This window comes from Vicugna pacos, chromosome 7 (assembly GCF_048564905.1).
Source record: "Vicugna pacos chromosome 7, VicPac4, whole genome shotgun sequence".
Classification (NCBI taxonomy): domain Eukaryota; kingdom Metazoa; phylum Chordata; class Mammalia; order Artiodactyla; family Camelidae; genus Vicugna; species Vicugna pacos.
In genome coordinates, this window is record NC_132993.1 from 15,716,964 (window position 1) to 15,729,232 (window position 12,269).

The 12,269-nt window shown below is 34.4% G+C and overlaps 1 protein-coding gene across 1 annotated transcript in view; it reads right to left on the minus strand.

Annotated features, from left to right (window-relative positions):
- Positions 1-12,269, minus strand: part of NUP205 (nucleoporin 205) — a 65,488-nt gene that overhangs the window by 10,804 nt on the left and 42,415 nt on the right. The window contains exons 29-35 of the mRNA XM_031674634.2: positions 11,608-11,875; positions 11,415-11,513; positions 7,685-7,833; positions 6,595-6,786; positions 5,581-5,702; positions 4,055-4,193; positions 2,352-2,478 (exon numbers count right to left, since the gene is read on the minus strand). Of these exons, the coding sequence (XP_031530494.1) occupies positions 2,352-2,478; positions 4,055-4,193; positions 5,581-5,702; positions 6,595-6,786; positions 7,685-7,833; positions 11,415-11,513; positions 11,608-11,875 (1,096 nt within the window). The remainder of the gene's footprint in view (positions 1-2,351; positions 2,479-4,054; positions 4,194-5,580; positions 5,703-6,594; positions 6,787-7,684; positions 7,834-11,414; positions 11,514-11,607; positions 11,876-12,269) is intronic.

Genomic DNA, 12,269 nt, shown 5'->3' on the forward strand with positions numbered 1-12,269 from the left:
TATAGATGCTGATGAGAAAAGATCTCCAAGACATAATGGGAGAAAAAAATTACAGAGCAGTGTGTATGGTATGATTTCATTTGTATAAGGAGGAAAACAATTTATACACATATACAGAGAAATTGCTAGAAAAATGAAGTATAAATTGATAACTGGTTCCTTTTAGGGAGCAGATATTGCTGGTCAGGGGGCTTTTACTCTTGTTTTATTTTGTTAGAATTTATCATGAGCATATTAAAATAAACTGTGCTTTTCTGAATATAACCTTAATACTGTGACAGGGTCAAATGCTGCAATTAGCAAAATACAGAATGTTCGAGTGTTTACAAAAATTAATGAGAGGAGAATTCATCAATAAAATCACCCTGCCAGAGGATTTGATAAAAGGTAAATTCCCTCTATACCTGCTCAGGGCTTCTGGATTAAGATAGCAGAATGGAGTAGTATCATAGAATGTCCCTCCTGTCATCAACCTACAAATAAATGAAATTCACCAAAAAAAGGAAAGAGGCCAACTTATGCCATAAATACTAAAGAATGGTGATGGTTAAGAAAAAAAGAGAGACAGAGAAAATTCCAGGGGAGTAAGCAGCATGATTCAACTCATGACGCTCATCCCACCCCTCAGAAGCCGTACAGAGGAAAGAGGGTAAGCCAACAAACTCCAGCAAATTCTCGTGGAGACCCCGCAATCTGCAAAGAGGCATACTGGACTGATTAAGTAAATTATGTAATTAGCAGAATTAGTAATTATGAGAAATCAAGGTAAAAACCATTAGGAGGAGAACTACTACATAGCACTACGGGATCTTAGCAGAGGCAAGAAGGGTGGCCTGTCTTGGTGTCATCTAAGGACACTGGAATGAATCAGGGAAATGAGCATAATACGCACACAGGACTGAGACACACCAAGGCTGGGTGGAGCTGATGCTGGGATCCCCTCAGAAGGAGCACAGGCTCCAAGTGCCTTAATACACACTGCTCTCTGCCCTGCCAAACTCTCTCCTCTTCCCAGCATGAAGGGCTCAGGCACGGAGGTATGCCCAGAGAGGAAAAAATCCTGGGGGTGGTGGAGCAGAACCAGGGGTTGGTCTCAGACTTCTTCAAAGCAGCATAAAAACGGGGGCAATATGGCCTCGCAGTTAAGTGCACAGGCTGAGGCCACACTGCCTGGAAAACCCTACAGTATTATCTGTGTGACTCTGAAATAGTTAACCTCTCTGTGCCTCAGTTTCCTCATCTGTGAAATGCGGACAATAACGGTTCTACCTCATAAGACTGTTGTGAGGATTAAGTCAATTAACATGATGTGTTTAAAACAGCACCTGGCACGTAAATGCTTAATAAATACGAGTTACCATTAATATTACCAGTTCTGAGGAAAAGAAAATCATACTTGGCCATACTGTCACTCAAGAACAAAGGCAAACTTAAGACATTCATAAACATTAGAGAATTCAAGGAATATTATTTACTTTTGCTTGGGGAAAGGGTACTCAATACAAATTAAAAATACCAAGCGATAAATCAAAAGAACAAACTCAGGAATGGTGAAGTTATGGGAGGAAAAAAAGAATTGGTGTTTTTCTGTGAATCCATGTAAATAAACAAACAAAACTAAATAGCTGAAGGTATTATGTTGCAGGACTGAATGTAAATGGTATTTACTTGAAAAAGTAAAGACAATATATAATATCTGTAGGTAGAAAAAAAACTGTAAAATAAGTCATTACTTCATCTTTCGTATTAGGAGCTAGTTAATTCTGTCTAAAATCTACATGTAGTAAAAAAAATTGTTTTAATGACCAAAATATTTATTTTTCATAATCTTTTCTTCTTCTTAATCATAGAGATCTTTAAGAACTAATATCTCTTGTACACTTGTAGTTAAGAAACATTTCTCTGGAATTCATCGGTGTCTTCAGTCTCTTCAATTAGTTTACCTGTTAAGTTCATGTAAAATTAAATAGCAGTTTTCGAAAACTGCATGTAAAAAGTATCCCATTCTCATAAGTTATCTCTGTATGTCCCTGTTTCTCTCCATCACACCATCTCCTCCACATGAACATACAAATAGAACAATGTTTCAAAAGCTACTTACCAAATGTTAACGTTTGGTAATTTCTACATAGTGGGATTTTGAGTGTTAGTTATTTTTTGAACTTTTGGAGTTTTTTATACTGACCCTATATCATTTTTATAAATGTATTACTTTTTAAAAGGCAATTAACTCTTAATTTCAATTTCCAGTTAAGTCATACACAACTACAAAGTAATAATAACCTCCTCCTAGCAAGTGTAGGTCAGTCTGTAAAGCACTGATAAAAATCCATTCAACATAATCAACTCACCAGGAAGTGCTGCTTTACTTATAATTCCTGTCAGCAGAGCCAGTTCCTGCAAAGACCCAGCACTAACATCCTGACAGCGCAGGATTGCTTGTATGGTGTCGGAATGTGAAATGAGAAACTGTAACACCTAAGGGGAGGAGAAGGAGGAGAAATGGATATATGTTATATTCATCTGTTTAATAACATGGAGACAAGCAATTTAATGTAATGAAGATTAGACATGCAGTTGTCTTTTGCACTTGCATAGTTTATTTCTTCAAGAAGCAAACATTTAACTAAATTTCACAAGAAAGCTAAGAAATTAATATATTTAGAAGCTACTGTAGAAGAGTATAACTTGGAACTATTGTATGAAAGCTATTATTTGACCCCTATTTTATTTTTGACTTTTTTGAAACTAGAAGATGAATTTAAAATGAGTGCATACAAAAATGACTTACTGAATTCAAGTTGGCTCTATGGAAGTCTGGCTAGTGTGATATGGGGATAATCACATAAAAGCTTTCGTCTAATTCTCCTTTTGATATGGTGAAAATAAAGAAGATATAAACCTTGACCTCCAAACTCTTGCCCTTTCAGCTTAGCACTTTATAACGTACCATCACAGAGGACTCATTTTCATATCCAAACATCTTAACTAGATTATAAATGCCTTGAAGGCAGAGACTTTGCCACAACAGTCTGAACATTTGAATCACTCAGAACTGTGCCCTTCTATATATGAATGCAGATTCCTGGCTCAGCCCATCACTGCTAGACATGAAATTCAGTAATCTGTATTTTTTAAAGAAGCTACTAAGATGATTCCACTATGCTCAGGACAAGACTGGTCTTGTATCATAATGTCTCGCTTCTACTAAAAAATCTTAATCTCAATAAAGTAGAAGACAAAGAAAGTCTCCGAGTGTTAAAGAACTGACTCAAAGCCCATGTACAAAGGGAGCAGAATGTCCGCTAGACCAATGCAGTGTAAAATCAGGTGCCACACTACAAACCACAGCAGTCCACCTTAGTGAGGTAAGTCTGAAGATGGATGGTAGGGAAAGCAGATAAAATACCATAAATTATTAGGACACAGGTCCTGGTGGTACCACAGGTCAGAGCAATACAATAAATTACCTGCAGATTCGTAACAACAAGCCCAGTTACCCACTGAGAGGCTAAACTGTATATTGCATTACTAAAGAAAAAATATATTTTTAAAGATTTCACTGAAAATCAATGAAAATAAAACTAACTTCTGGTGGTTAAAGGAAAAACATTTTATTAATTAGACATTCACATTTAAATTACTCATTATTTAAATATCACAACTAAATGTGGTGTTATCATCTATCTTTTGTACTTTCTGCAAGGTCTAATAAAGGGTATGGCTTTCTCTAATAAAAACTAATTAAATTATAATTTAGAAGCCAGTTTATTTCTATCACATAGCCGCTTCCTTTTGTAGAAGAACAAATATATATCGCTTGCTTGCATCTCACTATTCTATTAATTAGCTGTAGTGTTTCATTCAAAAAAGACTATAGAAACAGGCCAATGAAGTTTAGAGCAAAGGTCAAGGGGCTATTTTCAATATCCAGCTCTGCTACAAACAGACTGATTAAGGTAAATTCACTTAAGCATTCTAAGCCTAGGGCTTCAGCATTTGTAAAATAACAATATTTGCACTCTCTAATTTCTACGCTAAGGATTCCTCTTACCTGCCCTGCTGCCTGCAAGTGCTGGGCCATACTAGACGTGAGGATGACCTGGCACAAGCGAAGAGCTGGAAGGAGAATCTGGCGGTACCGGTCCACCGGAGTAGGGATGAACACTGGGGGGTCTCTCATACCAAACATGCTGGATTCATTCCCAATGAACAAGGAGAGAGCAACAGTCCAAGAGTTAAGGTACACGCCAACAGTCCCTGACCATCTCCATGGCAAACAATCACAAGTGGCTGAGTAAGATGTGAAGCTACTAATGAGTACTCTGTATCCTATATGCACAGTTAGTGCAAACAGTTATTTGAACTTTGAAAACTCTTAGTAAAGACTATTTGCATAATTTGAAAAGACAATGCTTAAAATTCCCGAATGCACATATTTATTCTACTCTAAATGTTCCCTTGGGCCACAGAGACTATGAGTGAGAAACAGACAGAAACAAAAATTACTTTCCCCAAATTTCCCTCTCCTATACCCAAAGCCAAAAATGAATCTACATCGTCCACTCTGTGAAATAGAACTAGATTTTAAAAAGTTAAAATGAGGTTGTAAAATTATTTAACATTTAAGATTACACTTCAGAATATTGTATTCATAAACTATTATTTATTGTAACTGTTTACATTTAAATTTTTAGACAAAAAAAAGATTGCCTGTTGAAGAGAAGAGAATGAAAACAGAAAATGGAAATAAAAAGAAATAATAGAAAGGCTTTCCAAAGACAGGTGATAAAAATATGCCATGAACTGAGAAATATAATTAACTCAACCTCTTCAAGTAAGGTGAGAATAATCACTCTCATGTTTAAAACTTTAGGAAGTGATATTTAAAAAAACTTTTTTCTCTAGAAGTAAAATAGTTCTATAGTTAAGCCTGAAAAACTCAAACATTCAATTTGGCAATGGATCTTTCAAAGAAAACTACTAAGACTGACCTAAATGTTGTTTAATGCTAGGAGGGTGTGCTATTGGCCTAACAATACTGCAGCCATGTAGACAAAAAAGAAAAAAAAAAAATCCATCATCAAACTCAACTGAGAAATCTGCTAAAAAGTTTGAAACTTAAAATAATTTCACTTGAAGCTTTCAAGTTAGCAAGCAGTTGGTAAAATGTTAAAATGAGAAAAATATAAAATACTATTCAAGTCATTAGGAATAGAAAATCCACAACAAATTATAATTTCACAGTACTTTAAAGGCCACTATAACTGAAAACATGTATTTCTACTGAATAGAACAATAAAGTCATGAAGAAAAACAACAACTAACAAAAATGCTCTCCCATTTTCCTCTTATGTTACTGCTCTAAAATGGAAAGCGTTAGGTCCCTATCCACTTTTACCCTCACTAGCAACATCCATTTACTGGTAAAATGGCTGGGGTATATGACCAAAGAAAATCATCAAGATGAAAGAGTACTGCTCAAACACAGTTATAAATGGCAAAATTATGTTTGGAATGTTTTCCTTAATAATCCTTTACTGGGAACTTTTAAAAAAGCCAATCAATATGGCCACTTACCCCTGTGGGTCCATTTCTGGGCGCATGTCATAGACTTGGCACTGTGCCAGCCTCACAATCACCCCAGATCTCAGCAGCTCTAAAGCACCCTGCTGTATCTTAGCCACTCTTGTGAGAAATGCCTAAGAAGTTATAAAACAGAAATCATTAGTACAGAGATCATATGCAAGGATCTCATACAAAAATGAGACTTTCTCATGGCACATTTCTGATCAGTAATCATCGCTAAAGAGAAATTCTGGGCTAGCTATGACGGGGCACCCTATACCACCTTTACCATGGGATTTTTATGAGGAGTAAATGGCACAGCATATCTGAAATGCCACATGTGCCTCGCATGGATTAAGCATTCAACTAAACCGTAGTTTCTGTTATCATCACGTGGGCTTATGGAGGGTAGGAAAGACGGTTTTGCTCACAGTTTTGTCTCTACTGCCTAGTGCCATGCCTGGTATATAACAGGTATTTAATAAATACTTGCTGAATAAATGAAAGAAGGAGGGAAAAAAGAGGTAAGACTTTATTGCTTCTCTCATTGTGGCACCTGTGGCATTTTTAACCAGGAGGAAACAGCAATAAAAACAGATCTGGAGGAAAGGAAATGATATGCTCTATATACAGTACTGAAAATCCTGTGTTTAAAGTAGAACCAGCACATCTCCATTGGAATTTCAGTAGGCAACTAATGCAGTCTGATTTTTGTCAGGAAGCACATCTTTGCTCACTCTTCTCATAGAGCAGCGAGCATCATCTTGCTTCGCCACCATCAGCAATGTGAGTAAGCAGCTGTCTCAGCATCCAACCAACCCTCTCAGAATCATATCAACCCAATCTGGCATGCTCAGAAGAAACATTTCTAGCACTTGTCCCCAAATTCAAAACTCCTCAGAAATGATTACAGCTTACAAGATAGAAATATTCAAAACATAGGCCATGTTAATTTTCTTTAATACATCTTTAACCCCAAGAGGAAATGACCTGTTGATCTAACTTCAAATGAATATAAAGCCTTACCATTTTGGATTCGTAAGTATAAAGTGCTTTTAAAAGGGGAGGTTGTGGAGAGAGTAAGCTTTGCAAAGTGCGGTCATCTTCTACCAAGCTGTCCACAAGCACCTTCAAATAGCCGCTGTTAGAAAGATACAGAAGCCACTGCTGCTGCTTGTCTACGGAGACAATCCGATCAAGTAGAGCCAGTGCCAGCATCTGCAGGGAAAACAAATCAAAGTCCAAAACATGGAGATGACTACCCGAATCAACAACAGTAACTCCTGGAACTTTTCTTGCAAGGAGAATGGCTGCCGGCAATACAACTTTCTTCCTTTCCTTTCTTAAAAGTTGAAAGCTATATACCCAGAATCTCAATTTATTAATAAAAGGAAAAAGTTCAGGATAGTTATACTTCCGAAACAAAATTCAACACATTAAAGTAATGGCATTAAATATATTTTAGCAGAATCTAAACATTACTTGTTGGAAAAAAGGGGATTTTTAAAAAAAGCTTTTCCCTCCAATGGTGAAGTTTTACATGCTTACTGCAGAAAAAAAGAAAAGTATACAGAAAACATTATCTGATAAACACAGACAATTTTGATCTATAGCCTCCCAGCCTTTTTTCTATGCATAAAAACATTTTTAAAAACATAGTTGAGAGCATACTACAAGACTCAAATGCTACGTAATTTTCTCTCAGCAGGAAATTACCTCCTCACTGCAGTATGACACAATACTTAAAAGATATATAAATACACATACTCCTCCACAAAGCAGATACACTAGTATAAAGGCTACTTATCCAGCATTCTTACTCGGATATTTATCAAGCAGCATCTCTGCTGTTTCTATCAGTGGAAGGAAACAAAATTAGCAAAAAGATTATTCTGAGGGTACATTCTGAACGAATTAAAATTCTGAACAGAATTAAACAAAACATATCAGCAAACAAAATGGAAATCCCAAATTAAAGCAAATAAGCAAATTCACTAAAATACATTACAGAAAATAATTCTCAATATGTAATATACATTTGAAAAGTTGATTCAATTTATACCTTAATAAGTCAAAATATTTATCCAATTACAATACTAAGCAGGAGTTACCGTACCCTTCCAATTTCATGACCATCACAAGCATCTCGACAGACCACTTCCATGAGGGCAGCACCGTAGCTCTCAATGATGGCTATGTTTTCCCGCTGTAATTTACTAAATACATCTTCAGGGGCTGTCAGCCTTTCCCACATCGTTTTCTTGGCTAAAGGGTTATAAAGAAGACATGTAAAACACTTCAACAAAAAGCAGCTTAGTAACTGAGTAATAACACCTTATACACAACAAAAAAATCTTTCCATTACTGTCTGTACACAAAGGTCCATAAACCAATGAGTCTGAGCAGGTAAACTTTAAGAACACAATGCACCATTCCATGAATGTACACTAAGATAACTAAGATGCCACTAAATGGCGTTAGGAAAAGGCTAAACTATTCACGAAATCAAAATGGGGAGAAGGGCAATACAGAGATAGAGGATTAAGAGGTAGAAACTATTATGTGTAAAATAAGCTACAAGGATATATTGTGCAACACAGGGAATACAACCCATATTTTATAATAACTATAAATGGAGTACAACCTTTAAAAATTATAAATCACTATATTGTACACCTATAAATTATATAATATTGTACATCAACTACACTTCAATAAGAAAAAAAAAATCAAAATGAATTATGAGATTCCAAGAGAACCAATTTCTGTATTTATCCTGCTAATCAGTCTATTTTTATCTTTTATTGAGAATTTGTTTTTATCTTTTATGATAATTTGGCTAACAAAACGTAAGCTAAATAAATTATGGTATATCCATAACTGGCAAAATCTACAGAGGTATTAAAAATGTTATATAATGAGAGGGTAAAAGCTGATAAAATACTAAGTAGAAAGAAAAAGGAAGACATACATCAGTAAAAAAGATGGCTGGCTATAAAATAATGTTGTGGTAATTATCTTAGAAGGGTAGAATGTGTGACTTTTCTTTTCCTTTTGTTCATTACTATATTCTAAATTTCCTACAATCAATATTTATTTTGAAATAAAAAATGAAAGCTAAAAGATATTTTTAAAATAACTGAGTATTAATTTTTAGATGTTCTAAGGTTCTAGGACCTGACTCAGGTTGTAAAAAAATAAAAAGAGTGGTGAGAAATGGACATCTAAATTTACCTCAAGCAAAAGGCCTGCATCTACAACACACATGCACAGCTGCAGCTAGTGTTTTAAGTCATTAGTGGAGTTGGATTCAAAAGAACAGAGTCAACAATAGGCAAGATGTTCTATGAAATCCTTTTAGTTCCACTACTTTGACTAAAATCATAGATACAGTTATACTGTAATTCTAGCTCATACTAACACCTGGACCAACAAAACTGAAAATCTCATGATAGGATTCTTAAAAATGTAATAATGGCAGTGGAGTGTCTTTTCTAATCGTTTTTTTTAAGATGAATGGATACTTCGTTTCATAAACAAAGAACAATATTCCTGATCAAAAGTTACAGAAGTGCAAAAGAATTATGAACAGAGCAGAAAATTGCTTACTCTTACCATAATCCCTAATTCTTACTTACAAATAAAAGATACTACTGAATATCATTAACTGGTCAAACTTAAAGAAAAGAAAAGCCAGTTTAAAAGAAAAAAGAACATTTGAGAAAAACCTATAATAATGTTTAAAATTGCAACAGTTTAAACAATTTTAAGAGTAAGAATTCAAACTGACATCTTCCATAAATCAACTATAAAGTTGAATGATAAGGTTCTACAAAAATGGAAAGTTAAAAATGAATCTGTTTTAAAAAGCAATAGTCCATTTTATTAAAATTACAACAAAACATTCAAACAAGGCTAATCTCACAGAAATAAAACTAAGCAGGATACACTATATCCTCTACACCAAGGTGTTAGCATAATGCTATAGGTTGGCTATATAAACTTTCACTAAAAACATTAATCTTGCATCAGAAACTGACACATTATAACTGACTGTACTTCAATAAATTTTTTAAATTAATCTGATTAAGAATATGCTGAAAAATGTATATTTGTGTCACTATCAATCTGTTTTTAAGTGTGAAATATTTTTATAATACTAGAGCTTAAGAAATAGATCAATAAAGAAATTTAGAATATAATAATTGTGGTTCCTATTAAACATGTAGGCTCTGGTCAAATAATCTACATTTTCCTCCTGGTGATCTCTGGCAGAAACAAGAGGAAATAGAAAGCAAAAAGAATACAGACAAAGAGGAGATTCATGATGTCAGTGGTTGTCAACTAACCCCCAGGAATATGCAAAAGCAATGTCAGATTTCAACTACACTGTTCTTAATTAGGGAGAAATATAAGATCCTCCAAATAATTTTATCAAAACATATACAATCTTTGGTTCCTCCTCAGACCTACTGCATTGCCAGCTCAAGGTAATAGGTACTTACAGAGATTTTTGTTTCGTAGATGCCCTTTATATATTAGAAATTAATCAACTGTGATACAAGTTATAAACACATTGCTGGCATTACCTACCAAATTACAATAAGGAAAAATTATCAATTACAAAAAGATAAAATAAAAAGATAAAGATGTGACATGCTAAGGTTGGGAGAAACAACATTCTCCTACAAATTGAGAGAACTGAATTCTAATTCTCAGACATGTCACAAACAAGCAAGTCACTTAGCCTCTATATGTCAGATTCCTTTTAAACAAAACAGGGAACATGACTGCCAGTACCCACTATATATGGTAATGTTAAAAATAAAGTAAAAGTGGTATGGAAAAATAAGTACACAAATATTAAAAATTCAGTTTTTGTTTTAAAACAAATGAAAAGTAGGTACAGTGTCTGGCACAAAAGTATATGCTCAATAAATGTTTATTAAATTTAATATTTCTAACTTTAATCTTAAAAAAATAGTATCTAGGGAATAAAGTACTTTGCTATTTAAAATAAATCAAAATAAGCAATAACTATGACTAAGAAAAAAATGATTAAGGGCTAAAAGTAGATCACTTAAAAACTAAAAACAAAGGAGAATTTTCTTTTATGATCTCACTGTATTCACATCTTGATAATGACTTCTTATATAGCATGTTGTAGAACTCCACCTAGTGGTTAAGTGGTGATTTTTGCCAATTCAACTAAATACAAAGTTAAAATTTTTTATTTTCAGTCAAGAGGAAAATGGGGGAGGTGTGTTGGCAGAAAGCAGTGGGGAGTGAAATCTCCATTACTATCTCTTAAAAAAGCTATTTGTTTAAAAAGCTTCTCTGAACTATTATTTGTAATGACCTTAAAGGTATTTTTGTGCATTATTTAAGCTGGTAGGACATTACTATAAATATATCATTTGGCTATTATTACTTTCTAAGAAGATATTATGTAAAAAATTAGAAACAATTTAAATGCTTATGAATAAAGCAAATGGTTAAATAAATGTTACTTCCAAACGTGGAATAACAGCCATTTTTAAAGATTCAACTAGGTATGTACTGTTTGTGTTGTTCAATGGGACCAGAGGTGAGACGGAGTTATAAAAATATACAAGCTAAAGTGGTATTTGAGGGTTTGTTTTTATATCACTCATATACTATCATCACAATCTCAGAAAACTAAACATTCTTCGTTGACTTTAGAATAAGCAATTTAATGATTCTATCCACAAAGACTCATTTATTATTGCTCGGCTTATCCAAAGATGAAAAAGTGATTCTTAAAAAATTTAAAGTAACCCCCATTGTCTAAGAACAGAAAAGATTAGAAATCTCTCTAATTATACCTGCTTCTAAGGTGTCTGGTTCATCTGGTCTCTGGGCAATCTGTAAGTAATAAAGCAGAGAGCCATACAGGTGTGTCCTCACTCGCTGGAATCCGCCACCTAGGAAAATACAGTAAAGTAAAAAACCTTTTTTCAAATTAAGGTTAAAACAAATACAAAAGTTGTAATTTATAGAAAATTTAGATTAAAAAACCTGTCTTCAAAATGAAGTCTAACAGTTTCTTCAATATGATGTGAAGTGAAGAATCGCCAATAGAAGCAAAGCCCACCACTGGATTTTCTGCTGGAGGAGGTGAGGTGAAAGGACTATCAAGCATAAGCACATAATGGGCCTCTCCGGGTCCCAACACCAATGGTTGCTTCTGTTCTGTGCGAACGGCTTGGCTGAGGTGAGCAGTCAGGGTGAACACAGCACCTGCCACCACCGGCATTAACTCCTGTGCTGCTTCATCATCCAGTATCTTAAAGCAGAAAGACAAATCAGAGTGAGGATCCTGCTTTCAGCTACAGTCATTAACATGTTGTATACATTTAGCTTTTCATCTGCCATAAGAATGTAAGAATGGAATTGTATTGTGCAAAGAAAATGAAAGCTAATATATAAAAAGAAATTTAAATAGGATGCTGAGTGATGTGTTCTTAACCAGAAGAAATCCCTATTATATTTCCTAAGGTTTTCAAAGGAAATTGACACAATGGGCTTACCACTAGAGTGTTCCATTTAGTATGTCTAGGGTAGGATCTGTTATGTTTATTTTTAAAAAGCTTCCTAGAAAATTCTGATACACACTCTAGTTGAGAGCCATTACTGTACAGAGTTAATACATTTCTCAAGGAAAGTCTTAACATTGGCAT